The sequence below is a fragment of the Zootoca vivipara genome, chromosome 6 (genome assembly GCF_963506605.1).
Source record: "Zootoca vivipara chromosome 6, rZooViv1.1, whole genome shotgun sequence".
Taxonomy (NCBI): domain Eukaryota; kingdom Metazoa; phylum Chordata; class Lepidosauria; order Squamata; family Lacertidae; genus Zootoca; species Zootoca vivipara.
The window spans coordinates 37086154-37114147 of NC_083281.1; the positions used below are offsets into that span (position 1 = coordinate 37086154).

Consider the following 27994-nt stretch of genomic DNA (forward strand, 5'->3'; position numbering starts at 1 on the left):
TGCAAAGAGGCAGCGCGCGCCAGGGAGGAGGGAGGGGAATGGAGAAGACAGGGTACCTGCGCAGTAGCGCACAAATGAAGCCGACACGCGCAAAGCATCTTGGGGAGGTGAGCGTTAGTAGAATGTGCGCGCTGCCTCTTTGCAAAACAGTAGTGTTTGTAAAGCGCCACCTAACGGCATACAGCAGAACTACTGCCTCTATCTAATTCTAGTTTTGCGCTAGACTCTGCTCATGCAGGAAGCGGCCAAAACAAAAAATCTGTTATCATACGTGCAGGGTGGATTTGATTTAAATCAAACTGATTTAAATCACGATTTAAATCACGATTTAAATCACTAGTCAGTAAGGCTTGATTTAAATCATAGTTGATTTAAATCATAAAGACTAATTCTTGCTGGTATAACTTTAATATGCAAGTAGATGTAGATTTTTAGAATAACAACTTTTCATATTAGTTTTTTTATCCCCAGTTTAATAGGTTAATCATTCATATTTGGACAACTTTACTGTTGTACTTAGGAAGGAGAAAAATAATCATTACCTTAATAATAACAATTTAAATAGATTTATTCAACTGAAACAATAACATTTCAGCAAATGTTATTTGCTTAAACAAACATCCATGTTTGTTAACTAATTTGGCTAAACAAAAACAAAATATATATATTTTAAGAAACTTAAGACTGTCAGCCCAGCCTACACATGAAAAACTTAAATACTGTCCACTCCAAACAATCAGAAAAATATTGTTTCTATTCTATTCACTGAACTTCTTGAAACTTAGCACTGAAGGGGTTGCTTCTGTATTCATAGGTTTGTAGAACAATAGGATTAAGGTCTTTTTCTCAACTCTGTTCATGTTATAACATTTTTGCTGTGAAGAAGAGGCATGTGATCTCTGTTTAGTCAAATTCAGTTTTGAGAACTGCAAAAGTAAACCAAGCACCTGTGATAATATCTTGTAGGCAGAGAAACTGCCCAATAATCTTACAAAAACCTCTGGAAGAGCATAACATTGTGAATGGATTAATGGAATTTATTTACCCCCAAAATTAAACATATACAACCTTATACTACAAAATTAAAAAACTAATCTTTATTTCATGATGGACTAACCTTTGGATGGTAATATGTTTTCCTCAAAAAGCATTTAATTTAAAAAAATCCAATTTAAATCAAAAAAATCGATTTAAATCAAAAAAATCCGATTTAAATCAAAAAAATCCGATTTTTTTAAAAAAATCATTGATTTTTATCCACCCTGCATACGTGTGAGGGACAAGGGATACAGGGAAGTCCCTCCCATCTTAAGTTCCAGCCCATCCCCAAGCGCTGGAGAGAGTAGGGAGAGCTCTGCCTCCAGCGGAGAGTCAGGAAGTGGGGTCCGAGGCTCAGGCAAGGTTGCGGAGCCCATGCCCCAGGTGGGACAGGAAGATGGGAGCACGGGGGGGGGGAAGGCCAATCCCCCCAACTCCGGATTTGCGACGCAAACTTAGGGGGAAGAGGTTGGGTCTACCAAAGCTTATTTGCTGGAAGAAAACGCGCCAATCGCCATTCGGAGGTTCTGACACCTCACCTTAAGCATGTATATAGATCGTTCTGACCACTGTAAATAATCAGCACTTAATAAAAGCCTAAAAAGACTATGCTGGAGTCGTTACTCTAGAGTAGCCACATCAGGCCCTCTGACAATACGAAATATATTTAATATATTTTTTATTCTAATAGCATCTTGCGGACCCCTCTGGCATAGCTCGTGGACCCCTGGGGGTCCCCGGACCACCTGTTGGGAACCACTGATCTAAGTCATTCTGCTTTACTCCTCTGCAGTGGCGGAGCTTCATGCTCCGGCACCGGGGGGATGCATTCCTATCACAAAAAGACCCAGAGTTGACAGACAAAAACCTAAAAGGCAGCATTATGGTATAAGCAACGGAAACAGTCAACCAGAAAGTCAGTGATTCACAGCATACATCTCTTCCAAGGCTAAAATCAGTGGAAGTTGTATGCTATATCCCAGCTCAGGTGATGAACAATGGGGTGGGGAGTTATCATGAATAAGCCTGCAGCCAAAGATGGAGAGAACAAAAAGGATCACTAATAAGGCCCCATCTTGAATTAGAACAGCAGTCAAGAACCTGTGGCCCTCCAGATGTTGCTGGACTAAAACTCACCTCATCTCTGGTCACACTGGTTGAGGCTGATGTTCAAGTCTATCAACATCTGGAGGACCACAGGTACTCCATTCCTGGATCTAGAATTAACTGCTGCCAAGTTAGTGTGGTGTCCTGGAGTTTCTGCAAATTTATTCAAAGTGATTCATACACGCACTCACACACAAATCCACTTTCATAACACTTTAAGGTGGCGATTAACTTAACCCATTCATTTTCTGGATCAGGGCCATGGAACTCTGATGTATGAAGGGTCCAGAAAGCAACAGCAACCTGTAACTTGGACCGGGAGGGGGGGAAGGAGGGGAGTTACTTAGATTTTATTTCTGCCTTTTTGGAATAAAGCCCCATGTAAATACTTTCTGCAAATAATAAAAAAGCAAACAAACCACGTACAGTACACAATAGCAACACAATGAGCAAGTTTCCATCCCAGCCCACTCCCCGCTGAGCTAACTTTTTTGTTGGCAGGAATGAGCCCCCCCCCCCACAAGGGGAGCAATCTCTGACCCACAATATGAATCGACACAACTGAAATGACACATTTGTAGGGAAGGTCTAAATTGCTGTCTTGCAAGATAAATGGCAGAAAGCCAGTTGCACGCTGTGTGTCTGTGGGCTGTTGTCGTTGGGGCTCTCGATCTTATCTGACATCTACAAATGTTTGGCTAGTTTTCTCCTTAAGGTACAAGGCAGCAGGAAGGTAACATGAGCAGGTCTAATTAAAACAAAAATTGACATGTGTAAGCTTTGATTCATATTAAAAATATCCTGGGTTGTATCCAATGCTAGTGATACTCAAAGCAGAGGAACTGAAATAAATGGAAAACTTTGGTCTATTAAGTTCAGGGAGTCCATGCCGAGTAAAACTTAAGTTGGATACAACCATCCATATGCGGTGGGGAAGAGGCACATGAACCCAAAGCTCTGCTTGAGACCCGTACAACCCACATACTGAGTCGTGTTATGTCATCATAAAGGGAATTTTATCAGGAAAACAGAGTCTAAACTCACCCTTTAGTTCCTGCTGTTTGACCAGCAATATTACAGCCATCAGAATATCCTCTGAGTTCCTTTTGACATAGCTATACATCCTGTCACAGTTTAGCTTAGTGAGGCCGATACAGCTGCTTGTGTCCTGCAACAATCAACTTAGCTTTCATATTACATGGGTAGGGGACTCTTAACACAGTTCAGTCTTTAAAGTTGTCATTCCATACACACTTAATCCATAAATAAACCGACTTTTTTTCTGACTTAGCGGTGCTTAAAAAGAAGAAGGGATGAATAAATAAGAGGACCACACTTGGAGGCATTATGCCAGTCCCTTACAAGGGCTTTCACTCCCCTTTGTTATGCTCCATGACCCGGTAGGGAGGCACAGATGACCCCCTCGAACCATGTTCCTCCTGCACTATCGGCAACGTAGCAGGTGCGTAGATCTCAGAGATGGCGTCGTTGTTCTCCAGGGCACCATAGGAAAATGACGTTTTGAGCTCAGGCTGAACTGCCGTTCCGTTGTCATGCAAATTCTGCATGCCTACAGACAAGAAGGGGAGGGAAAAATACATCATTTGGGGGGGTGAGGGACTATAAACTGCTTTCTTTCCCACTTATGTACTTAATCATACAAAGCTGGTTTATATTAAATCAGAACACTGATCTGTCAAGCCTAGTGCTACATCCTCTGACCAGCAGCGGTTGTCCAGGGCCTCAGGCCGCCATCTTTCCCAGCCTTACCACCCAAGGTCCTTTTCACTTGGCAACTGACAGGAATTGAACTTGGGATCTTTTGCATAATAAGACACTAAATAATAAATAAAGGGCTTCATTTATGGAAGGGTTGGGGAACCTGTGACCCTCCAGATATTGTTGGGCTAGAATTCCCAACCATCCATTGATTTTTGGCCATAGTGGCTGGGGATGATGGGAGATGGAGTTTGGTAACATCTGAAGGGCCAAAGCTTCTCAACCCCTGATTTACACGAGGCAACTCCCTATAAGTGTCTCCATAATCATTCTATGGCTGTTACTTATGTCAAGGCACACCAGAGAGGTTAAGGAGGAAACTTTGATTCAAAACACATAGAAGTGTCAGAGGCAGTTGGCAAAGGACTTGTAAAGAATTGTGAAAGAATTAAAATAAGCAGATATTTCTCTCCTTAAGCAATGTTTATTGTAAGTTGTTACTTAATAAGTAATGCTAAATGTCAAGACCACAAACAACTGAAAACTCTCTTCCTAGGCCAGGGGTGGCTGAGCTTCGGCCAGCCAAGATGATGTTGGACTCCAACTCCCATCATCCCTGGCCATGCTGGTGGGGCTGATGGGAGTTAGAGTCCACAGCAAATGGAGAACCACAGGTTACTCAGACCTATTCAAGGCAAATTGGATGGCTTAGCCACCACCAAGAGGGACACCACTAGGAGAGAGAGGGCACAAGGCTCTGCTGGCTGGCTGGCTGGCTGACTCCAGCTACAAAAGCTGAGGCTGCTGAATAGAATATTGGACTGGGGTATTATTTGGGGGAGAGGGTATTGTTTGGGGGCCGTTGCTGTTGCTGCTGTTATTTTTTTGCATCTTTATTTTTGATCGTATGATTTATGTGGAAATTGTTCAATCTGGTTGTGTTCTTTTTGATGTTTTGCATATTGTTTGACTACTTTTGTTATGTTTGTAGTTACGCAATTTTTAAATATGTTGTAAGCCGACTCAAGCATAACTTTAACTTTGGAAAGGCGGCATACAAGTAAAATGATTGATTGATAATTGTCCAAAAAACAGACCCAATAAAACCAGTTCTGGGGATTTTTGAAGGGAAGCCATGGCTGTTGAAAGTGATAGAATACTGCTTTAAATATGGGGCCAGACAGGCAGATGACATTTTAAAAAACGTGTCACTATTAACTTGCTCATGAAAAGAAAGGATTTTTTTTTTTGCCTTACTTGGCATAGCATCCATGGAGATGTACGGTTCGAAAAAGATTGATTTCCTCTTGTTTCTAGTGATCAAGAAGACGCCTAAAAATGCAATGAGGCACCTGGGTGGGTGGGGGGAATAAGAGAATACAATTGCTTTGTGAAATAACAGAAGGAGCAAAGAAGCTGACAGCAAAGGAATTTAAACAACAACTTGATCTCATGTTAGCCGGTTATTTCTTAAAAAGGCTGAAAAAGCTGTTTTCCTACTGACCAATGCAGTTCATGAGGCAAAGCAATACTGTAAACAGTTCTAGAAAAGAGCTCACTGGTGTAACATTGTGCTATGCAAGCGCTATTTGTAGACTGCACTAAAATAAAATGAGTCCCTGCAACGAGATCGTAATTCTGCAGCCTGCTTTGAGGATGAAACCTTGCAATAATTGGCTTTATGTTACTGTTTTTAAACGTTTTTCGATCTTGATATATTAAAATGTTTTCACTTTATTTTAAATTGTATTACTACTTTATTGTTTGCGGCCCTGGGCAACTTTGGGAGAATGGGTGGGGTAAAAATAAAAATAAAAATCTTAACCACCACCACCATAAAATTGCTTGTATACACAGCAACTTGGACACCACTTTGTCTACGGCAAAACTAGTGAAAGGAGCCCAGAGCACCATATACTCAGGTTTTCTTTTATGATTAGCTTAAATGCCAAGGCCTGCCCAGGATGGAGACAAAGTGCAAGGAGAAATGTGGCTTGACACCTGCTTGCCTGCCTTTCTTGGCTTATAACATCTGCCAAGATGGGACAGAACGGTTTGGGTCAGGAGGTAATAGAGAGAAAGGGAAGTCCCTTCTGCCTTGAGAGGGTGAGAGAGACTGCTCATAAAGAAAACTCTCTCTGGATCGTGAGAACTGGCAACCTGCTGGTCTTTAATAATGCCACATAACATGTGTGATAGCTGGGGCTCATGGGAGTTGTAGTCCAAAACATCTGGAGGGCACCAGGACAGCAAAGTCTGGACTAAGGCAGCTACTAAGGCTTTGGGGTGCTAAGAATTGGGAATTCCCATCTGCCCCGCCCAGATTATGTAAAATGCAATGATGAAGCAAAAGTTCCCAAAATAATAGCACACTGCACTACCCCTAAATCAATACTGTAAACTTACCCCAAGGCAAACATGCATATATGAAGTATGTCTTCTCCAATGAAGTCCATGTAGAAGGTTGCACCTGACCCAGGAGGCAGGGGGAAATGGAAACATGACATACAGCATCTTCAAACACAAATTTGTTGCCAATTGCTAGAAAAAAGCTAATCATCTGTTATTTCATTTTATATTACGCATGGGAAGCAGCTGGGAGTTGTAGTTCAAAAGACCTGGAGGGCAAGAGTTGGCCAAAAGCAGAGTTAAACCTTCACTCCTGCCATCTGGTACAGTCATCCCTTATTACCCTTGTTTATCCCTTTCCTTCACTACTGGCAAACTTTAGAATACGTTCTTTGAGATGGAGATCCTCGGCTTGTTTTCAGAAAGTATACTGAATGTGTCACATAAAACATGATCTCTTTCCAAGAATGAGCTTCTGAATGCAAACTACACTCTGGGCATGAATCTAAATGGAACATAGGAAGCTGCCTTATATACAGAATAAAAAAATTCCTTCAGTAGCACCTTAAAGACCAACTAAGTTTATATTTTGGTATGAGCTTTCGTGTGCATGCACACTTCTTCAGATACACCAGAAGTGTGCATGCACACGAAAGCTCATACCAAAATATAAACTTAGTTGGTCTTTAAGGTGCTACTGAAGGAATTTTTTTATATAGAGTCAGACATGTGGATCCATCTGGCTCAGTACTGTTTGCACTCACTGGCAGCAGATCTCCAGGGCTTCAACGGGGTCTCTCTCAGCCCTACCTGTAGATGCTGGGGATTGAATTTGGACCTTCTGCATGCTCTACACATTGAGCTATGGCCCTTCCCAGTGAAACTATGCTATGCTGTAATCCAGCCTTTGCCAATCTGGTGCCCTCCAGATGTTTTGAACGGCAACTCCCATCAGCCATTATTTTCTTAGGAGCCCATCTCAGGGCACAGAAATTTGTTGACCTGCTCCAGTCACCATTTTAGGTTATTTTTCCTTATTTCTTTTACCTGCAGTAATTGCTGTTGCAGTGGACAAGATGTATCCTATGCTGGCAATCTGTGATGCATCGTACAGCTGTGTTGCTTGTGTTAAAAACCTACGATCAAGAAGTAGAATTAAGAATTAAACAGTCATGCAATCTATCAATTTAAGGAGTGTGTTGCTAAAAACATTAAGTATTTAAATATAACAAAAACAGGGGGTCAGACTGATAGGTAAGAGCCCTCTTCTGCCACATAAAGGTAAAGGGACCCCTGACCATTAGGTCCAGTCGTGACCGACTCTGGGGTTGCGCGCTCATCTCGCATTATTGGCCGAGGGAGCCGGCGTATAGCTTCCAGGTCATGTGGCCAGCATGACAAAGCCACTTCTGGCGAACCAGAGCAGCACATGGAAACGCTGTTTACCTTCCCGCTTGGAGTGGTACCTATTTATCTACTTGCATTTTGACGTGCTTTCAAACTGCTAGGTTGGCAGGAGCTGGGACCAAGCAACGGGAGCTCACCCTGTCACAGGGATTCGAACTGCCGACCTTCTGATCAGCAAGCCCTAGGCTCAGTGGTTTAACCACAGCGCCACCTGGGTCCTCTTCTGCCACATATCCCCTAGCAACTAGTATACAGAGGTATACTGCCTCTGAAGTTGGAGGTTCCATTTATCAGCCACGGCTAAAACAGCCATCAATATAATTTTATATTGCATTATATTGCATTCTTCTATCCAATTTCTTTTTAAAAAACTATCTAAACCAGTGGTCATCACCACGTCTCCATTTGTTATTGCATGTTTGCACCACCACCCGCCAAGGAGCTCAGAGTGGAAGACATGTGCTTAACCCCTCCCCCCAATATCCTGTAATTTACATTAGGTTCAGATAATCACCCAGGGCATTTTACAGCTCCAAACATTGTTAAACCGAGCCAGTTTCCTCCTCTTAAAAACAATCTATTAATGGGCTGGGATCCTGTTACCAAATCAGAATGTTTACAGCTAATTAAAACACTCAAGAATGGCAAAGCTCCCGGTGACGATATGATTCCTCCGGAGGTGTTTAAACTAAATGCCCAGTGGTGGGCCGCTATTTTGGCCCACCTTTTTACGGTAATAAATGATACATGCAAAATCCCAGAAAACTGGAAACTGAGTCTGGTAGCCCCCATCTATAGGAAGGGAGACCCCCCAAGACCCGTCAAACTATCGCCCCATAAGTCTCCTGGACATCGCGTATAAACTTTATACTCGTTACCTGCTAAATAAATTGGTTGACTGGGCTGACCACTCTAACTTGTTTAATCCGGAACAGGCAGGGTTCAGAAAGGGCCATAGCACAACAGGTCATTGTATGGTATTACAGACAATGATAGATAAGTATACAAAGGTACATAAGAGCAAACGTTTTGTGGCTTTTGTAGATCTTACATCTGCTTTTGATTCAATCTGTAGGGACAAATTATGGCAAAAACTATATGAAACAGATATTGATAGACGGCTTCTCAAAATACTTAAGAGAGTTGCATACAGACACCACAGTTAAAATCAGAACTGGGATGTCAGGCAACTATTCTGACCCAATGCCACTGGGGAAAGGGGTTAAACAGGGTTGCTTGTTAGCGCCGTTCCTCTTTAATTTTTATATAAATGACATTGTTCGACATATGGCGAAGTACAAGTCATCAGCTCCTGCCCTGGAAGGCAAACACCTGAATATATTGCTATATGCTGATGACATGGCTGTCATGGCACTTACTCGAAGGGGTCTACACAGCATGCTGGAGGGGCTCACAACTTATTGTTCCCAAAACTCTCTAAAGATAAACTATGACAAAACAAAATTTGTGGTGTTTACTAGAGCTCGCCACACATTTAGATGGTCTTTAGATGAACACATAATTGAACAGTGTCCTTTTTTAAAATATCTTGGTATCACTTTCCAAGCTACATCTAGCTGGCTTGCCCACTTCAAGGCTGTAACCCTTCTAACACGTAGGACAATCGGTGCTCTGCTCAGCTTTTTTTATACGAGGGGAGGGCAACTGGTGATCCTGGCACTAAAAGCTTTTGTTGGAAAAGTGATTCCCCAGATGGGGTAGAACTCTGGGGATGGAATCAGAAGCTGCTAGAACGGCTTGAAATCTTCCAAAATCTTTATCTCAGAAGAATTCTAGGCCTCCCTCAGGGTACTCCGGCAGCCTTCTTAAGAGTGGAAGTAGGATTACCTTCTGTGTCTGCTAGGGCCCACTTAAGATTTCTGCGTTTTTTCATCAACCTCGCAGATGCCTCAAACACCTTATTGGCTAAACAAGCCTTTGTATCTTTACAACATAATACTACTTGGCGTCAAAACCTATTAGATATTGTATCCAGATACAATCTACCCGAGTTTAATACTCTCAAATTGTGGAGCCCTGATAAAGTTCGGGAATGGATCTTTGAAAAAGACGCCTTTTTAGACACCACAAAGATAAAAAATTATGGGTTTTCCTACTGGTTCCCCCGAGTAAAGGCAGTCAAAATCTGTGCCAACTACCTGGTGGATATCACTGATCCCACCCTTCGGAGAGCTTTCACAATGGCCCAGTTTCAAACATTGCCAACTGCATTCCTGACCGGTAGATTTACAAAAATCCCAGCAGAACACCGTTTATGCTCTTGCTTCATGAAAATTAAAGAGGATCTTATACATTACCTCCTCTATTGCCCCATTTACTCGGGCTTTAGAGACGCGATGCTTGCTGCAAACTATACCCAACTCTATAATCAATCTTGAAGATAGAGTAAAATTTTTGTTAGTTGATGCTAACCCACGAATTACCCATGTGGTAACGGTCTTTGTGATGAAGGCCATGAAAGCCAGGGAAAGATTTATGGATGATAAAGTAAAGACCCCTTCATCGTCTGTTTAACTCGTCGCCTGTTTTCCTTCTCTTTCTGTTTTGTGGGATGAAGGTTTTGTTGGGATAGTATGTAATGAATTTTAACATTTTTAATTATTGTTGTGTTGATATTTGTGTACAGGCATGGTCCTCACAATAAACGGTGTTGTTGTTGTTGTTGTTGTACAGCCGAGTGGGGATTTGAATCCAGGTTTCTATGGTTAGGTGTCCAGCATAATATTTTACTTTTACGTACATCTCAAGAGACTGACCTAATCATAACAGTCATTGATTCCTTTTATTCTCCATTAAAGCAGACACTGTATACATATGAAAACTTTATGAACTATTCCACATCAGCTACAGAATGAAGGGTGGGTAATAATAACAAAAATTAAAATTTCTTCTTCTTCTTCTTCTTCTTCTTCTTCTTCTTCTTCTTCCTCTTCCTCTTCCTCTTCCTCTTCCTCTTTCTCTGGCACACTTTACCTCCAGCTTACTAGCCTATAAAGTTTTCCTTCTATATCAGGGTTTGAGGAATGCGTGGCTCTTCAGATGTTGCTAGACTACAGCTCCCATCATCCCTGAACACTGACAATGCTGGCTGGGGCTGATGGGAGTTGGAGTCCAACACCTGGAGGGCTAAAGACTCCCCAACGCTGCTCTATAGTTTTCCCCCTTGATTGCTTTCCCCTTCAATCTGCACTAACCCATCCTCAAATGCTTTTTCTTTTCTTAACAGACAGAGAGAGATCAGGCTTGGTAAGCTAAAAATTAGCTATCTATGCCTTGGTAGCTAAGAACAAAACCTCCACGACCTGGGGCAGAATATCTTACGATCACCAGATGCTAAGAAACGATGACACAGGTTGGCTGTCTAGTTGGTCACTCTCGGCAGCCAGAGTGTCAGAATGGATGGTTGTTTGGCCTGACCCAAAAGGGCAATTTTTCTGCACTGCAGCACATTGACTGTAAGCAACGGGAAGGCGTTACTCAAATGTATTCTTAAAATGTCACAAGGTACTTTGCAGAAGAGGAAAAACAGCTAACATCTACTAAAAGGCCCACTGCCAGTAATAACAATGAACAATACAATTACCTAGCTTTCCCCCCCGGGGCTGCTCTTTAATGTATTATTCATTTTAATTAAATTTCAATTATGCTGACATTCAGTTGTACACTACAGCTGGAAAATAAGGTTGCTCTTAGAAAAAGGGAGAGGAAGGAAGCTCTGAGCCACTTACGTTGCCTGAAAGGATGCTGTTGCCACCATGCAAACCACCATGATGTAGAAAATGGGGTAGCCCAGCTGGAGGTTCCCTCGTATTGAAACCACCACCATGCCTGCCACTGCCTTCACCGTGATGACTGTCATTGAACCTAAAACATATTTAAGACAACAACCCTCCCATCACTAGAGAACAAGGAAAATGACAGTCACAGGAAGCAAAAAGTCCAACGGTAAGGAGTTCCACAAGTCCCACCAATGGGAACATTAGAGCCCTGCTGGATGAGGCCAGTGGCCTATCTAGGCCAGCATCCTGTTCTTACAGTGGCCAGCCAGAGGGATGTGGGTGGTCTAAACCACAGAGCCTCTTGAGCAGGGGTCGGCAAGGTTTACCTTGCCTGGGCCGGTTCACTCCAGCGGAGATCCCTCCGTGGGCTGGATTGCTAGAGCCCACGATTTCCGGCATCTGCATCTGCGCAGACGTGATTTCTGGCACTGTGGAAGCGAGTCACCGTGCCATGCTGGTTTAGTGCAGCACGTGGGGACTCACTGAGCGGGTGGCTCAGTTCGGGGGTGGCTCATGGGCTGGTTAAACAACCCCTGTGGGCCGCTTGTGGCCCATGGGCCTTAGGTTGCCGACCCCTGCTCTTGAACTTGCTGATCAGAAGGTTGGCAGCACGACAGAGTGAGCTCCTGTTGCTCTGTCCCAGCTCCTGCCAACCTAGCAGTTTGAAAGCACACCAGTGCAAGCAGATAAATAGGTACCACTGTGATGGGAAGGTAAACACTTTGGCTTCTGTCACAGTGTTCTGTTGCGCCAGAAGCGGATTAGTTATGCTGGCCACATGACCTGGAAAGCTGTCTGTGGACAAACACCGGCTCCCTCGGCCTGAAAGCGAGATGAGCGCCGCAACTCCACAGTTGCCTTTGACTGGACTTAACCCTCCAGGGGTCCTTTTACCCTCTTGGGAAGCCTGCAAGCAGGACCTGAGCACAACTGCACTCTCCCCACTTGCCATTCCCAGCAACTGGTATTCAGAGGCATAAGGCCTCTGGCAGTAGAGGTCAAACATAGTCCTTGTCCTCTGTGAATGAGTCTAGTCCTCTTTTAAAGCTATTAAAGTTGGTGGCTATCCCTATCTCTTGTGAGAGCAAATTACATCATTTGACTACAGTCCCATCTGCACTATGCATTTAAAGTAGTACCACACCACTTTAAACTGGCATGACTTCCCCCAGAGAATTCTGGGAAGTGTAGTTTGTTAAGGGTGCTGAGAGTTGTTTAAGAGACCTCTACATTATTTCCCTCACAGAACTACAATTCCCAGAGTTCACCAAAAAGAACACTGTGAAAGCAGCTCTGACAATTGTAGCTATTGGGGGGGGGGAATAAGGGTCTCCAATCAATCAATCAATCAATCAATCAAACAAACAAACAAAGGCTGTTTTTTGTTTGTTTGCTTTACAACAGCAGAGATACTGGAATAAAAATACACAGAACTATGCTGCTTTCATAATTCATGAATTTCAATTCTGATGTGGGCAGCAGGCATTGTTTTGTTTTTGGTAATATGTATACCTTACCCTGGGACCCATTAGGAAGAAGGGTGGTATAAAAGTTTTGACAAACAAGCTAGGCAGCCAACTAACCACAGCCCTACTCTGACTCAACATACACAGTGGTTGGAAAATTAAGCCAAGTGCTTGAAACTTCAAATGTTGTGTGAACATAGTGCATGTGTGAAGCTTACCCAGGAGTGCTGCCAACAGCAGAATCACCACAATATAGTTAGCTTTCCTCTCTTTGTAGAAATACAACAGCAGGCAGAAAATGATGATCTCTACCAGCTAAGAGAAAGAAGAAGAAAAAGACCATGCCGAAATAAACACGGGCTTTAAAAACAAACAAGTCAACACACACTTTAGTTTTGTAAGAATTGGGAGAGGCGACTCCATTTGGGAAGTGGAAAAAGAATGGGCAACAGCTGCTTCATTTCGCAGCAACCTGGGAATTTTGTTTTCCCCCTGCAATTTCCATCCTACCCTGATGGCACATAGAAACAGGTAGGTGGCTGTGTTGGTCTGACGCAGTCTACTGTATATATATATATAATTAAATTGTCCAGTAACACCTTAGAGACCAACTAAGTTTGCTCTTGGTATAAGCTTTCGTGTGCACGCACGCTTCTTCAGATACCAAAGGGGTTGGTATCTGAAGTGTGCATGCACATAAAAAGTTACAGTGTTTTACATAGCACAAAGGTATGCGTTTCCTTTCCATTTACATGTGCTTCCCAGTTGGTCACCCATCCAACCAGACCTCAGACCTGCTTCTCTTTAGTAAGGTGGTGGTAGCCTTATGCAATGTGACTATGCCCTCCTTGGGATTTGCCTCTTCCCCAGGCACAAGCTCTGCCATTTTCAGTCTTTATGAATGTAAAGGGAGCCCTGATGGACCAGAGCCAAGTTTCATCTGGCCTGGCATCCTGTTTCAAGCAACAATGAGAAGCTCACAAGCCGGGCATGATGGAGCTCTTCATTCATCTAGGACAGCAACAAAGCCACCCGCCATTTCTCTCCAGCATCCAGTCCCAATATACTATTCTTTCCACCCTCCTCTACACTGTTGCAGGGGATCTCTGTACCCACCTCAACCCACATTCCTTAAGTAGCCGCCAATGTGGAACGCTTTCCAAATATTGCTAGATTACAACTCCCAGAACTCCTGACCAGTGGCCATGTTGGTAGGGGCTGGTGGAAGTTGATGCCCAACAGTATCTGGAGGGAACCCCATGGGCTATCCCACCCTACCGTCTTATGATGTTCCAGCTGTGAAAATGGAATGGAAGGGGTTGGGATAACACACCCTTTGGGCCTTAGCTCAGAGACAGCTTGCTAGTGTAGGATAAAAACCTAGGGAAATAAAATCTTTCAAGTCATTGCCAGTAAAGCCAGTAAAGGGTCTTTGGTTCTCCAAAAATTAAGGATGCCAGTTTCAGAAAGTGGGGGCAGCTGTAAGGAGACCCATACACCCTTTTCTATATCCAAACCTGCATGGGTTTTCCTGTAAAAAAAAAAGCCCATGGGCAACGTTTTCCTTTAAAACCCCAAGCCAGGCAAGCAGATTCTTGGATTCTTGCAAAGCACCCCAGATACCGTAGTATCACTGCAAGACTGGCCTCCTTACCATATACAAGAGAAATGGCCAGCTGACCAAGTGCTTAGTGATGTTCTCTCCTGTCATGGTCTCATGACTGTTAGGCCCGAAGGTTATCAGCAGGTATGTCCCGACAACAGCCAAGCCACAGCCTATGAAGGACAAAACATAGCGCCCTTTGGCAGGAGGAGGGGAGGAGAAGCTGTGTTAGTGGGTTAGTTCAGAGGCCTGTGGCTGTTTGGATGACATACACAAGACAAGGACAATGGGAGGAGTCATGGACTAGTCCATGTTATTGATGACTGGTGAGCTTGATTATTACTGGCTGGTGTGTGGAAGGGATTTATGAAAGAAAAATCTGGCTTTAAATGGTATTATTATTATTATTATTATTATTATTATTACTATTATTTACGGTAGATTTATATACTACATCAGGGCAGTTCACAAGATAAAAATACAAGATATATACAGTAAATGGTTGAAATAAATAAATGTGTAATGGCTGTTTGTAAGGGAGTGAGCATGAGATTGTGAGGATGGTTGAATATTATTGAAAGCTTGATTTTTGTTTAACAACTGCACACACACACACACATTTTCAGAATTTTATAACAATTTTATAACAACTACGATTATAATTAAGATATATGGATATTGAGAGTTTGCTTTGCATAGAAATTCTGACATTTATATATATGTGCACTCACATTTTTCTATTTCTTGAATTTTATATGGATATGATTATTGTGATAAATACAAAACAGCAAAAATCTATATACTTTGATTTTCTTCTTACTTAAGAACGGTTGAGATAGTGTTTATTGTATACCTAGGCACTTGGATTTTATTAAATGCAAACCACTTTGAGATCTATTGATTGCTATTGGTATATAGACTACTCAGTCTTTTGCGGGTACGGTGCTATTTGGCATAAAAATGCTAAAATTCTGCGAAATCCAGAGTAAAATAAAGCTAAACTGTTTTGGTTCCTGTAGCGGTGCGCAAAACTCTGAAGAAAATTCATGCCAAGTCTCTCTAGTAGTCATAGATGCAGAGTCATAAATAGCAATTTCATACATATAGAGAGTGATAGAAAGAGAGGAATAGAGATATATATAAATAAGCTAGATAAGAATGGTTCTGAACATTTAAGAATACTGCCAGCAGTGCCTGACATTCTCACTTCTCAATCTGATCCTGCTCAGAACCTGTTATGCAAAAAATGCTTATGTCCAGTTTTATATATTCCTGTCTCTTCCTCCTCCTGTAAGGCTGGCCAGCAGTATTCATTGACTGAATTTGCTTTACTGCTTTGGGCTGGCACAGAACCCACTAGATGCTCTAAGTGCCCCCTTGCCTGCCCTTCTGCCTCCTCTAAGCCTCTGCCTACACAGAGACCTAGCTTTTCATCATGCACCTTAAACATACACCCAGTTTAATTAGAATTGAAAAGGGGAAAGGGGGAGGGGACACCTTAATGTAACTTATTGCTATTTTATTTAATGGCCACATGATCTTCAATGCCCATCTTGTCCAGGTTGTGCCACCCTAGCTACTGCAGCTGGCTCCAGTCAGGCTCCCTTCCACCAGATTGTGCACAGCCCCTGATCAGAAGGGAGACAAACCTCCAGGCAAAGAAGTGCCTGCAAACTCCCCCCTTTCCTCTTATTCAGGGTCTCAATGTGCCACAGAACTACTATATGCAGGCAGCTGGGCTAGCAACACTCACAAATTTAAGCTCTGCATCTCCGAAACAATGAAAAGCTACCCTGCCCTCACAAGGTCATTTCTAACAAATTAGCAGGCAAGAAAGAAGAAAAAAGCAATTTGCAAGAACAACAGGAGCTTCCAGGACTGAGTGCCAGGAACCAATTCTCATCAACTTGTACACACATGCAGAAGAGAATGAGGAGGCAGTAAAGGAAAAGCAGCAACAGAAAGCCACATTTTACGGTGGAGCTAAAAAGGTATTTTAAAATCCAGAACTTACTCAAGAAATCTTTCGGCTTCCATTTTTCCTTAATGAATATGATTCCAATGATTGCACTTGCTAAGTGAGAAAATAATGACAGGTGAAGGATGTTACTAACACGAGGGAGAGTAAAGTACTTATATAGCTTCCCTTTTAGGGTGCAAACCCTTCCAAAGGGAGCTTGCAAAACCACCAACAAACTGAATACATATAAGTACAAATATGAACTCTATCTATATATAGATAGCTATAAAACAAATATAACTACAAAATAGAAACACAACAAATATAATATAAATAGATAAAGTAACCATAACACAAATTTGGCATGACTTGGATCCTAATTTGGCCCATAACGCAGTGCTCCCCAAACGATGGCCACCTATCCCACAGCTGACATCATATGTGACATCATATGTGGCAGAGACACAGTTGGATTGGTTGCACGAACAAGTTTCCCCACAGTCAGTCCCTGCAGAAAGCAGCTTTGTCTGCCCTAGGCTTGAGTATTGGGCTGGCAAATCCCCTTGCACTGCACTTTCCAAATGCCTGGCAACAAGTTGGCTGTCAAGCACTTGGAAAACACCACGCAGGGGATTTTCAGCAGGTGGGCAAGACAAACCACCTTCAAGCAAGTAAGCAAGCAATCACCTGACATCATTATGATGTCAGGAGATTGATAGGTGGGGTGCCCCACCCACCTGACAAAATTGGGCTGCGCCCTGGCCCACCAGGCCAAAAAGATTCCCTACCTCTGATATAATAAAATGTTCTAAAAACAGACCCATAAGTTGGAGCACCTAGAAAAATGGCAAGGATTAAACATTAAGTGAAGCTGGAGGCTTGTGAAATGTCACACACATATGTATGTATACATATTTAAGAAGAAAGCCACACTCTGCCTTCCGTGTCCCACTTCCTCTTCCCCTATAAGCTTCTTAAATAAGACAAATTTGTGTGAAGATACGTTTACCTATAACAGACACGGCACCAAGGGGCACAATCAGGGAAAGGGGCGCAAAGGCATAGGCAGAGAAGACCCCCAGCTCCCCCAGGAACAGCAGGAACAGGCCACACCACCATGTCTTGGTCTTGAAGTAGGCCCGGTGGTCCTTGCAACCCACCAGCCGGATATGGCTGTATTTCTAAAGAGAGAAGGGGGAAAGGCAGCAAGAAGTCACAGTGGCATTTTTTTTTTTGGCTGCTGAGGTTTTGCTTTTGCTTTTGTTCCCCCCACTGCTCACCTGGAGGTTGAGTGCTATGCTGATAACGAGGTGTCCAAAAATAGCCAGCAGGGCACCAATCAGGTTTTCCTGCAAGGGAAAAGGAAATATGCAGATCTTAAGCTTTCTACCCCACCTGTACATACAGAGTCGACATGACCATGTCCGTGATGTAAGTAGATATCAGTCTGCAGCATCAGGGCAGTTTCAATGCAAATAGTCAAACAAATTCAAATTCTGCTAAGGTGGCTTACAACATCATCGCAACACTGTGCCAAAGGGCAGCAAATTCAGCCACCAATCACAGCAACAGGTTCTCTCCTACCTACTAGTCCTTCCCACAATCCCTTTCCCCCTGAGCTGACAATAAATTACACTAGTCCTGGAGCCATTTAGCCCAATCCCTTTCCCTTCTTTTTATTTAGCTCAAACCTTTTTATTTCCCTCTCATTGGCTAAAGGGAAAGAAGCACAAGAGCACTCCTCATTTCCATCATGTGGGCCAGAGTCCAGCAAGGTGGTGGACACGGCAAATGAACTGCCTTCAGTTTTCCTGTGGGCCAATCTTAGGATTGCACAGTTAGGCTGAAGTTCTATACACCTTACCTGGGAGTAAGCCCCACTGGACTCCATAGGAGTTACCTCTGAGTAGACATACACAGGATTAGGCTGTTTTAAGCAGACAGCAGCCTTAGTATGGCTTAAATGTTCTATTCAAACTAATACAAACCTTTAACTTGAAATTATTTTGAAGACCTGACAATTCAGTCAGTTAAACAATTCAACAGTGTACACCAAGTGTATTCCATAGCGGGTGCCTCAAAAATGATATATTGTATAGTCGGAAAAGGTTCAGAGCAGGGCAACCAAAATGATTAAGGGGATGGAGCGACTTCCCTGTAAGAAAGGTTGCAGCATTTGGGGCTTTGTAGCTTGGACGAAAGGCGAATAAGAGGAGACATGACAGAGCTGTATAAAATTAGGTGTGGCATGGTGAAAGCTGTGGTCTAATAAACCACAGAGCCTAGGGCTTGCTGATCGGAAGGTTGGCAGTTCGAATCCCCATGATGGGGGTGAGCTCCCATTGTTCGGTCCCAGCTCTTGCGCACCTAGCAGTTCAAAAGCATGTAAAGTGCAAGTAGATAAATAGGTACTGCTCCAGCGGGAAGGTAAACGGCGTTTCCGTGCGCTGCTCTGGTTCGCCAGAAGCGGCTTAGTCATGCTGGCCACGACCCGGAAGCTGTGTGAGGACAAACGCCGGCTCCCTCAGCCTATAGAGCAAGATGAGCGCGCAACCCCAGAGTCGTCCGCGACTGGACCTAACAGTCAGGGGTACCTTTAATACCTTTAATACTAGAACTCGTGGACACATCAAATGAAGCTGCATATTGGAAGATTCAGGATGGACAAAAGAAATGTACAGCTTCTTCACAAAGTGTATCATTATGGAATTCATTCCCACAAGAGGTAGCCACCAACTTGGATGGCTTTCAAAAAGGATTAGACATAATCATGGAGAAAGATATCAAGGGCTACTAACCCTGATGGATATGGTCTACCTCCACTGTTGTCAGCAGCAAGCCTCTGCTTACCAATTGCTAGAAACAACAGAGGGGAGAGTCCAAAGGCACTCAGCTGGCCACTTTAAGAACAGGATGCTGGACTAGGAGGGCCACTGGCCTGATCCAGCAGGCTCTTCTTATGTTCTTACAAGGGGGGCTTAAGCCAGAGACTGGACAGCACTGCAGGGAACAGGAGCAAGCAACACTGGAATGCTAAATTACTTCGTATTGTCCGCCAGTAGTATAGTCAACAAAAGAGTGGCAAAAGCTGTAATGGGATGCAATCTCAAAAATGACAGAATGATCTCGATACGAATCCAAGGCAGACCTTTTAACATCACAGTAATCCAAGTTTATGCACCAACTACCGGTGCTGAAGAAAGTGAAATTGACCAATTCTATGAAGACCTACAACACCTTCTAGAAATGACACCAAAGAAGGATGTTCTTCTCATTACAGGGGATTGGAATGCTAAAGTAGGGAATCAAGAGATAAAAGGAACAACTGGCAAGTTTGGCCTTGGAGTTCAAAATGAAGCAGGGCAAAGGCTAATAGAGTTCTGTCAAGAGAACAAGCTGGTCATCACAAACACTCTCTTCCAACAACACAAGAGACGACTCTACACATGGATATCACCAAATGGGCAGCATCGAAATCAGATTGATTATATTCTCTGCAGCCAAAGATGGAGAAGCTCTATACAGTCAGCAAAAACAAGACCTGGAGCTGACTGTAACTCAGATCATCAGCTTCTTATAGCAAAATTCCAGCTTAAACTGAAGAAAGTAGGAAAAACCACTGGGCCAGTAAGATACAATCTGAATCAAATCCCTTATGAATACACAGTGGAAGTGAGGAACAGGTTTAAGGATTTAGATTTGGTGGACAGAGTGCCTGAAGAACTATGGATGGAGGCTCGTAACATTATACAGGAGGCAGCAACGAAAACCATCCCAAGGAAAAGGAAATGCAAGAAGGCAAAATGGCTGTCCAACGAGGCCTTACGAATAGCGGAGGAGAGGAGGCAAGCAAAATGCAAGGGAGATAGGGAAAGATACAGGAAACTGAATGCAGATTTCCAAAAAACAGCAAGGAGAGATAAGAGGGTCTTCTTAAATGAGCAATGCAAAGAAATAGAGGAAAACAATAGAATGGGGAAAACCAGAGATCTGTTCAAGAAAATTGGAGATATGAAAGGAACATTTCGTACAAAGATTACCATAATCAAGGACAAAAGTGGTAAGGACCTAACAGAAGCAGAAGACATCAAGAAGAGGTGGCAAGAATACACAGAGGAATTATACCAGAAAGATATGGAGGTCTCGTACACCCCAGGTAGTGTGGTTGCTGACCTTGAGCCAGACATCTTGGAGAGTGAAGTCAAATGGGCCTTAGAAAGCACTGCTAATAACAAAGCCAGTGGAAGTGATGATATTCCAGCTGAACTATTTAAAATTTTAAAAGATGATGCTGTTAAGGTGCTACACCCAATATGCCAGCAAGTTTGGAAAACTCAGCAATGGCCAGAGGATTGGAGAAGATCAGTCTACATCCCAATTCCAAAGAAGGGCAGTGCCAAAGAATGCTCCAACTACCGCACAATTGCGCTCATTTCACACGCTAGCAAGGTTATGCTTAAAATTCTACAAGGCAGGCTTAGGCAGTATGTGGACCGAGAACTCCCAGAAGTGCAAGCTGGATTTCGAAAGGGCAGAGGAACCAGAGACCAAATAGCAAACATGCGCTGGATTATGGAGAAAGCTAGAGAGTTCCAGAAAAACGTCTACTTCTGCTTCATTGACTATGCAAAAGCCTTTGACTGTGTCGACCACAGCAAACTATGGCAAGTTCTTAAAGAAATGGGAGTGCCTGATCACCTCATCTGTCTCCTGAGAAATATCTATGTGGGACAAGAAGCTACAGTTAGGACTGGATATGGAACAACTGAGTGGTTCAAAATTGGGAAAGGAGTACGACAAGGTTGTATATTGTCTCCCTGCTTATTTAACTTATATGCAGAATTCATCATGCGAAAGGCTGGACTAGATGAATCCCAAGCAGGAATTAAGATTTCCGGAAGAAATATCAACAACCTCAGATATGCAGATGACACAACCTTGATGGCAGAAAGTGAGGAGGAATTAAAGAACCTTTTAATGAGGGTGAAAGAGGAGAGCGCAAAATATGGTCTGAAGCTCAACATCAAAAAAACCAAGATCATGGCCACTGGTCCCATCACCTCCTGGCAAATAGAAGGGGAAGAAATGGAGGCAGTGAGAGATTTTACTTTCTTGGGCTCCTTGATCACTGCAGATGGTGACAGCAGTCACGAAATTAAAAGACGCCTGCTTCTTGGGAGAAAAGCAATGACAAACCTAGACAGCATCTTAAAAAGCAGAGACATCACCTTGCCGACAAAGGTCCGTATAGTTAAAGCTATGGTTTTCCCAGTAGTGATGTATGGAAGTGAGAGCTGGACCATAAAGAAGGCTGATCGCCGAAGAATTGATGCTTTTGAATTATGGTGCTGGAGGAGACTCTTGAGAGTCCCATGGACTGCTAGAAGATCAAACCTATCCATTCTTAAGGAAATCAGCCCTGAGTGCTCCCTGGAAGGACAGGTCGTGAAGCTGAGGCTCCAATACTTTGGCCACCTCATGAGAAGAGAAGAATCCTTCGAAAAGACCCTGATGTTGGGAAAGATTGAGGGCACTAGGAGAAGGGGACGACAGAGGACAAGATGGTTGGACAGTGTTCTCGAAGCTACGAACATGAGTTTGACCAAACTACGGGAGGCAGTGCAAGACAGGAGTGCCTGGCGTGCTATGGTCCATGGGGTCACGAAGAGTCGGACACGACTAAACGACTAAACAACAACAGTACATTAAGGTAATATCCATACACTGTCATGTGCTTTTGTCTGGCTTAGGACACTGTGGAGCAGGCAGAAAGCTCAGATGCCCCCCCTTCTCATGTCACCCCAAGTCACAGCCACCCCTCCAACAGTCATGTCGGGTAGAAATTTCTCTGTGATGTTTTTTTTCTCCACGGGGGAAAAATCCTGTGCATTGTTTCAGAAAAGTTAATTAGTAACACAATGAAGGGATACAATACCCATCAAGGTGTGCTCTTTCAAAGATGTGATTACGGGTTTTTTTTAAAAAAAATGTGACTATCCCTAGGAAGCATATCACCATGTGTGTAAACACAAAACCTATGTATATTTATTTGGGCTATGCGTGTAACTAAAAGATAAAAAGCAACTCAGACGTTACATGCTAAATCAGACACTATTACATTTAGGACCTTAAAAATTGAATCTAAGGCTGTGTATACACCACACATTTAAAAATGCATGATTTTCCCCGCCCCAAATCCTGGGAACTAACCCCAACAGAGCTACAAATTGCAGCACCCTTAACAAGTCACGGCCCTCAGGTTTCTTTCTTTCTTATGGGGACAGCTCTGGTTTTTGTGTGTGTGTTTTAAATGTATGGTGTGTACTCAGACCAAATTTACATAGGTTGTTGAGCTATTTTGGGCAAAGTTGTTGAGCTTTCTTCACAAAATCTCAGTTTTTAAATACTGTACTGAAACTTTTTATAATGATGTTTTTAAGTGTTTGAAGTTGCCAACTTCGAAGAAAGGCGGGATATTAAAACATAATATGAAGAATTCATCATCACCATTTTTATGCACTGCACATCAAAACTGTGACGCAGCATAGAACATAGAATCATAGATTTGGAAGGGGCCCTGAGGATCATCTAGTCCAAAACCTTGCAATGGAGGAATATGCAGCTGTCCCATACGGGAACTGAACCTGAAACCTTGGCATTATCAGAACCACACTAATCAACTGAGCTGATGAACAGGCCTGAAGGCCTCCCCCTAAGACCCAAGAATGGAATGACAACAGCAGCAGCCCAAGCAGCAACTTACTCTGGCTTCTATAAATATAAGTATAGCAGATTCTGCTGGTTTCTTAGCCAGCTTGATTTTGCAGGTCAATGCAGAGGAAACGTCTTGCCTCCCAGCACTGATCCTTCTGCTCAATTCCAGGCAGCTCTTGAATGCAAGGCAGCAGTGCCAAAGCAGAAACGAACCCCAAGCAGGGATTCACCACACCATTTTAAAAGCACTAAATTAAATTTTTTAAAGCACAGCTTAACTGAGACCAATTTAGGAACCTCCTTCACAGAAAGAACTGAAGTGGTATAGTGGTTTAGAGTGCTGAGCTAAGTCGAGGGAGACCCAGGTTCAAATCCCCATTTGGCCTTGAAGTTCCCTGGATTGCCCTTGGAGGACAAGAGGAACCTATAAAACGGCAGACAAGTTTGTTTGTCACTCTGAGCTACTTAGAGGAGGAACATAATTAAGAGCTCTGACGGTCAAGTCAAAGGACCAACCTATCTAGAATCCTTACAAATGGTTAAAACGGCAGCAAAACAGACTAAAACCAATTACCGGTAAAATGACTACAAACTTTCTAAACCTCTCAGCAGGCTTGTCCTGTTCTCACAGTGGCCAACAGGATGCCTATGGGAAGCCCAGAAGCAGACCTGAGCACAACTACACTCTCCCCTCCTGCTGTTTCCAGCAACTGGTAAACAAAGGCATATTGCCTACAATCGTGGAAGCAGAACATAGCCAAGAGGGTTAGTAGCTACCGATCGCCTTTGCCTCCATGAAGGCTAATCCTCTTTTAAAGCCATCCAGGTTGGTGACTATCTCTACCTCTTAGGGAAATGAATTCCATGGTTTAACTATGCACTATGTGAAGAAGCACTTTCTTTTGTCTATCTGTCCTGAAAACATTACTCTAACCACTTCCAATGGGGAAAATATGTAATAAATCAAAGTATTTTTCCCCTGCATGTTTGACTATTTATTATTAAATAAAAATAAAATAGAAAAAAATCCTTCCAGTAGCACCTTAGAGATCAACTAGGTGTGTCATTGGTATGAGCTTTCGTGTGCATGCACACTTCTTCAGATACACATGCACACGAAAGCTCATACCAATGACAAACTTAGTTAGTCTCTAAGGTGCTACTGGAAGGAATTTTTCTATTTTATTTTTATTTTGTTTCGATGGCAGACCAACACAGCTACCTACTTGTTTTTGTTATTAATTATTATCAGTATCATTATTATTATAACAACACATTTATTCAAAAGTTAAACACAGCTTTGTCCACTGCCATAATACCACAGAATGATCACTCCAATCCTGTCATCACTGTCATGTTGGCTCGCCATATACCCTCAACAGCAACCCAGCTACCAATCTGGTTTACTAGGCATTTTCAATTAATATATCGCCTCCACAAACACCTTCTGCGATGATGATGGCATTAAGACATCCTTCAATAAAAGAGAAAAAAAGGGGGACCAAATTGGGTTAATAACAATTGGAGCATTACTCTATCAGAACGCCTCATATACCATTGGTGGCATCTCCAAAAAAGATACCTGAATCTTTTTCGCTTCCTCCACACTGACTTTCCTTTCAGCCTCCTCTCTTTTAAATATTAAACATCCATTTACTAAATGAATAGAAATTGAAATTAATAGCTGTGAGGGTGTTAAACTTTTTTGTGTGTTTGCCAGTCTGAAAACCTTTGGGTTATTGAATAAATAAACTATTTGGTAGATATTTTAATAACTATTATGATCTTTCTCAAAAACCTTGAGAAAACTGGAGGCTGGGTAAGAAGGCTTTCATTGTAAATGTCCAGCAACTCGCACCCATTACTTCTTTCAAAACAAGACAAAACTAAACTAAACAAGTCTCTTTACTTGCATCTTTGTCCTGCAGCAACCTTGATAATAATCTAGGATGGAAAATAACTTTACCTTGTAAGAGAAGGAATCCTCATGAGCTAGCCGTGGTACAGACAATGTTGCAAGCGGCTGGAGCTGTAGACCAGGGCCATTTGCTCTCTCCATTTTGGTTTACTTATGCATTCCTTTTCCAGTTTGCTTCTTGCTTAGTTATAACTACAGCAGTGCTTTAAATCAACCAGGGAACAACTGGATCCATCTTTCTCCTCAGCATTTTGCCACTACAGAGGAGCCATGATGGGGTGGGACCAGGTATCCTGTCCGTTGGTTGCTCTGCTTCCTACACATAAAAAAATACATAAGTGGGGGGAGGGCAAAGTTTACTCCAGAAAGAGACACACTGATGACCAGATGTTTCTGAAAAGCTTCTGTTTCCTGGTCACTGGTAAGAGAGCATAGAAGCCACAACCATGCTGCACTTTGTACAGGGCTCCCCTTGAGACTCTGCTGGAAGCTGTATGTGGAAGCAGCACATATCACACCTGAGGAAACGGCATAGATGGAGAAGGTCCCAGGTTGAATCCCCAACATCTTCAAGGCAGCACTGGGAATATTCACTGTCTGAAAACCCTGGAGAGCGGTTGCTGCTCAGTGTGGACCATACTGAACTAGACAGACCATCAGTCAGACTCAGAATAAGGCAGTTTCTTATGATCTTCAGAAGCAAACACTGATGATTTCAGTGACGCTTATTCCCAGGTAAAAATCTAAAGGCAAGCCAATTCCAATAATAGTCCAACTCGGTATAAGGCAGCTTCCTATGGGTTTCACCCAACAACACTGTCCAGTTCATGTAAGGACATTCTGCTCGTGCAATGGAAATTTCCCTCCCTCTTCATCCCCTTCGCACACTTCCGAATTTGTTCGGGGTTCCCCATACCTTGTGGAGCAGATAGTGGAAGGAAGAGAAAAAAATTCCTACTGCCCGGCTGGGGTGGGGGGGGAGACCTGTGGTTCTTCAGATATTGTTAGTACTCCAACTCCCATCAGCCTCAGCCAACATTGCCAATGACAATGGGTGATGGGAGTTTGAGTACCAACAATATCTGAAGAACCACAAATCCCTCCCACAAGCCCTAGGGAGTGATCTAACTTAGCATGTTTATTTTACTGTACTTGTATTCAGCAAACAGGGAATGTTCCAAGGTGACTTACAACTGGTCTATTATTTGCAATTGGCAGCCGGTTTCTCAATATGATTCCCCTACTTGAAACACCAACGTGGCAGAATTCCTTGCCTACAGTCTATCCCCAGTTCTGAATTGTAAAGTCCACTAATCTCTGTAGAGCAAATAACTGATTTAGGCATTGATCCAAGTTCACATCCAGATAGCTATAACACACTAAGTAATATACCAAATATAATCCTCTCTCCTGCCCCCACTTTCACAGCAACTCTTCTGTTATTGGGTGCAGGGAAAGCTAATCACAGTGATCTGTATCACAAACTCTTTTCAGAACAATTCTGTGTTGTTTATTTATTAAACATACGGTAGTTATGGGCTGCTCCTCATATAAAGTATCAGGGGCATTGTACAACAAAATTTACAAGTGCAAAAAGCACAAAATACCATAAAAATACAGAAGAATCATGAAAGTGAAAGGCACATCTTTAAAAAGTTTAAACAACCCAACAGGCCTGTCAGCGTAAAAAAGTATTCAAGTAACGTCTTAAGGATGCTCGCTGGAAGAGTGTTCCACACTTATGGGATCAGCAACACTAAATGCCCAACTGGGCTGTGTATGCTTTTTAAAGCACATCCCACCCCCTACTACCCCAAGAATCTTGGGAACTATAGTTTTCTGCTCACAGAGTTACAACTCCCAACACCTGTAACAAATTACAGTCCTCAGGATTTTGATTTGGGGGGGGGGGGAGTGGCTTTACATGTATGGTGTGCATGCAATTCTAGTTGGTGCCAAACTTTTGAAACACAGGGATTAACTAATAGCGCTCTATATTTATTCATAAACCTACCTGTGACTGGGTCTGGTACTGTATTTATTTTTGTGCAGTATGGCAACTCACACAGTTCTCTTTTACACTGCTGGGCGTTTTAGCCCCAGTCTACATAAAAATACAACATTTTCCTTCTCCTGCCCCCTGCCCTGTATTTAATGGCAGATATATTATGTATACCTGCGCACTTACTGGACTGACCACTTAATGCACTGCATGAAGTGAGCGTGCTGGGCCTCCAGCTCATGAAAGCCACAATCAATCAGTTCGTCTTTCAAAAGGCACCACAAGACACTCTGAATGGCTTTCCACCGTGATAGACTTAACATCGTTTGTCCCAGTGGAATTGGCCTTTATGTGAACATTCAGGATATGTAAACTTCTATTTAAAAAAAAAAGGAAAAAAGAGAGGACCGAATAAAAGGGAATAAAAGAGGGAGAATAAGCAGGTGGAATTAAAAGCAAGTTTTCCTCCCCCTTACTTCCTGGTTAATGAAAAGTCACATTTTAACTTCTCCGTTTATCAAAAGCTTGAAGGCTACTAATAAACAAACGAAAGAGCACTTTGATTATCTATAAATTCATTCGTTTGTTTGTTTTTTATAGTAGCATTTAACAGTGAAAGCACAACTGAATTATTAAGTAAGACTGCAAACATCCAGGAAAAACAAATTATTTCAAGTGCATTCATTTCTAAATTCATGCCAAAACCCCATTTCCCTTTACAAAAGCACCCCGAAACACTCACCTTGTCTTCGTCCCGAGGTGGGTGTATGTGTTATCTAGCCTTCGCAGCCAGAAAGCAGAGCACCAAAAGCCCTCGGAATGTTTCTTTCCCCGCAGCTGATGGAGCGCTTGGAAGGCAGGGCGGGGCTTCGCTCCTCAAAAGACAAGCATCCTATTTGATCTGGACACTG

General features: G+C 42.8%; 1 protein-coding gene across 2 annotated transcripts; it reads right to left on the reverse strand.

The window, feature by feature from the left end:
* Positions 1-1762: 1762 nt before the first annotated feature.
* Positions 1763-27945, reverse strand: NIPAL3 (NIPA like domain containing 3). Of its 2 annotated transcripts, none has more exons than XM_035119587.2 (12): positions 27826-27945; positions 25130-25397; positions 17730-17798; positions 17459-17630; positions 16504-16563; positions 14541-14662; positions 13105-13201; positions 11370-11505; positions 7261-7349; positions 6271-6334; positions 5122-5216; positions 1763-3715 (listed from the first exon to the last, which is right to left on the reverse strand). In XM_035119587.2, exons 2-12 carry the CDS (start codon positions 25220-25222, stop codon positions 3516-3518), a joined length of 1197 nt encoding a protein of 398 aa, XP_034975478.2. In that variant the 5' UTR covers positions 25223-25397; positions 27826-27945; the 3' UTR covers positions 1763-3515. The 2 variants fall into 2 exon arrangements, with proteins under 2 accessions (XP_034975478.2, XP_034975477.2); XM_035119586.2 differs by having other exon boundaries at positions 14541-14686.
* Between the last annotated feature and the right edge of the window lie 49 nt (positions 27946-27994).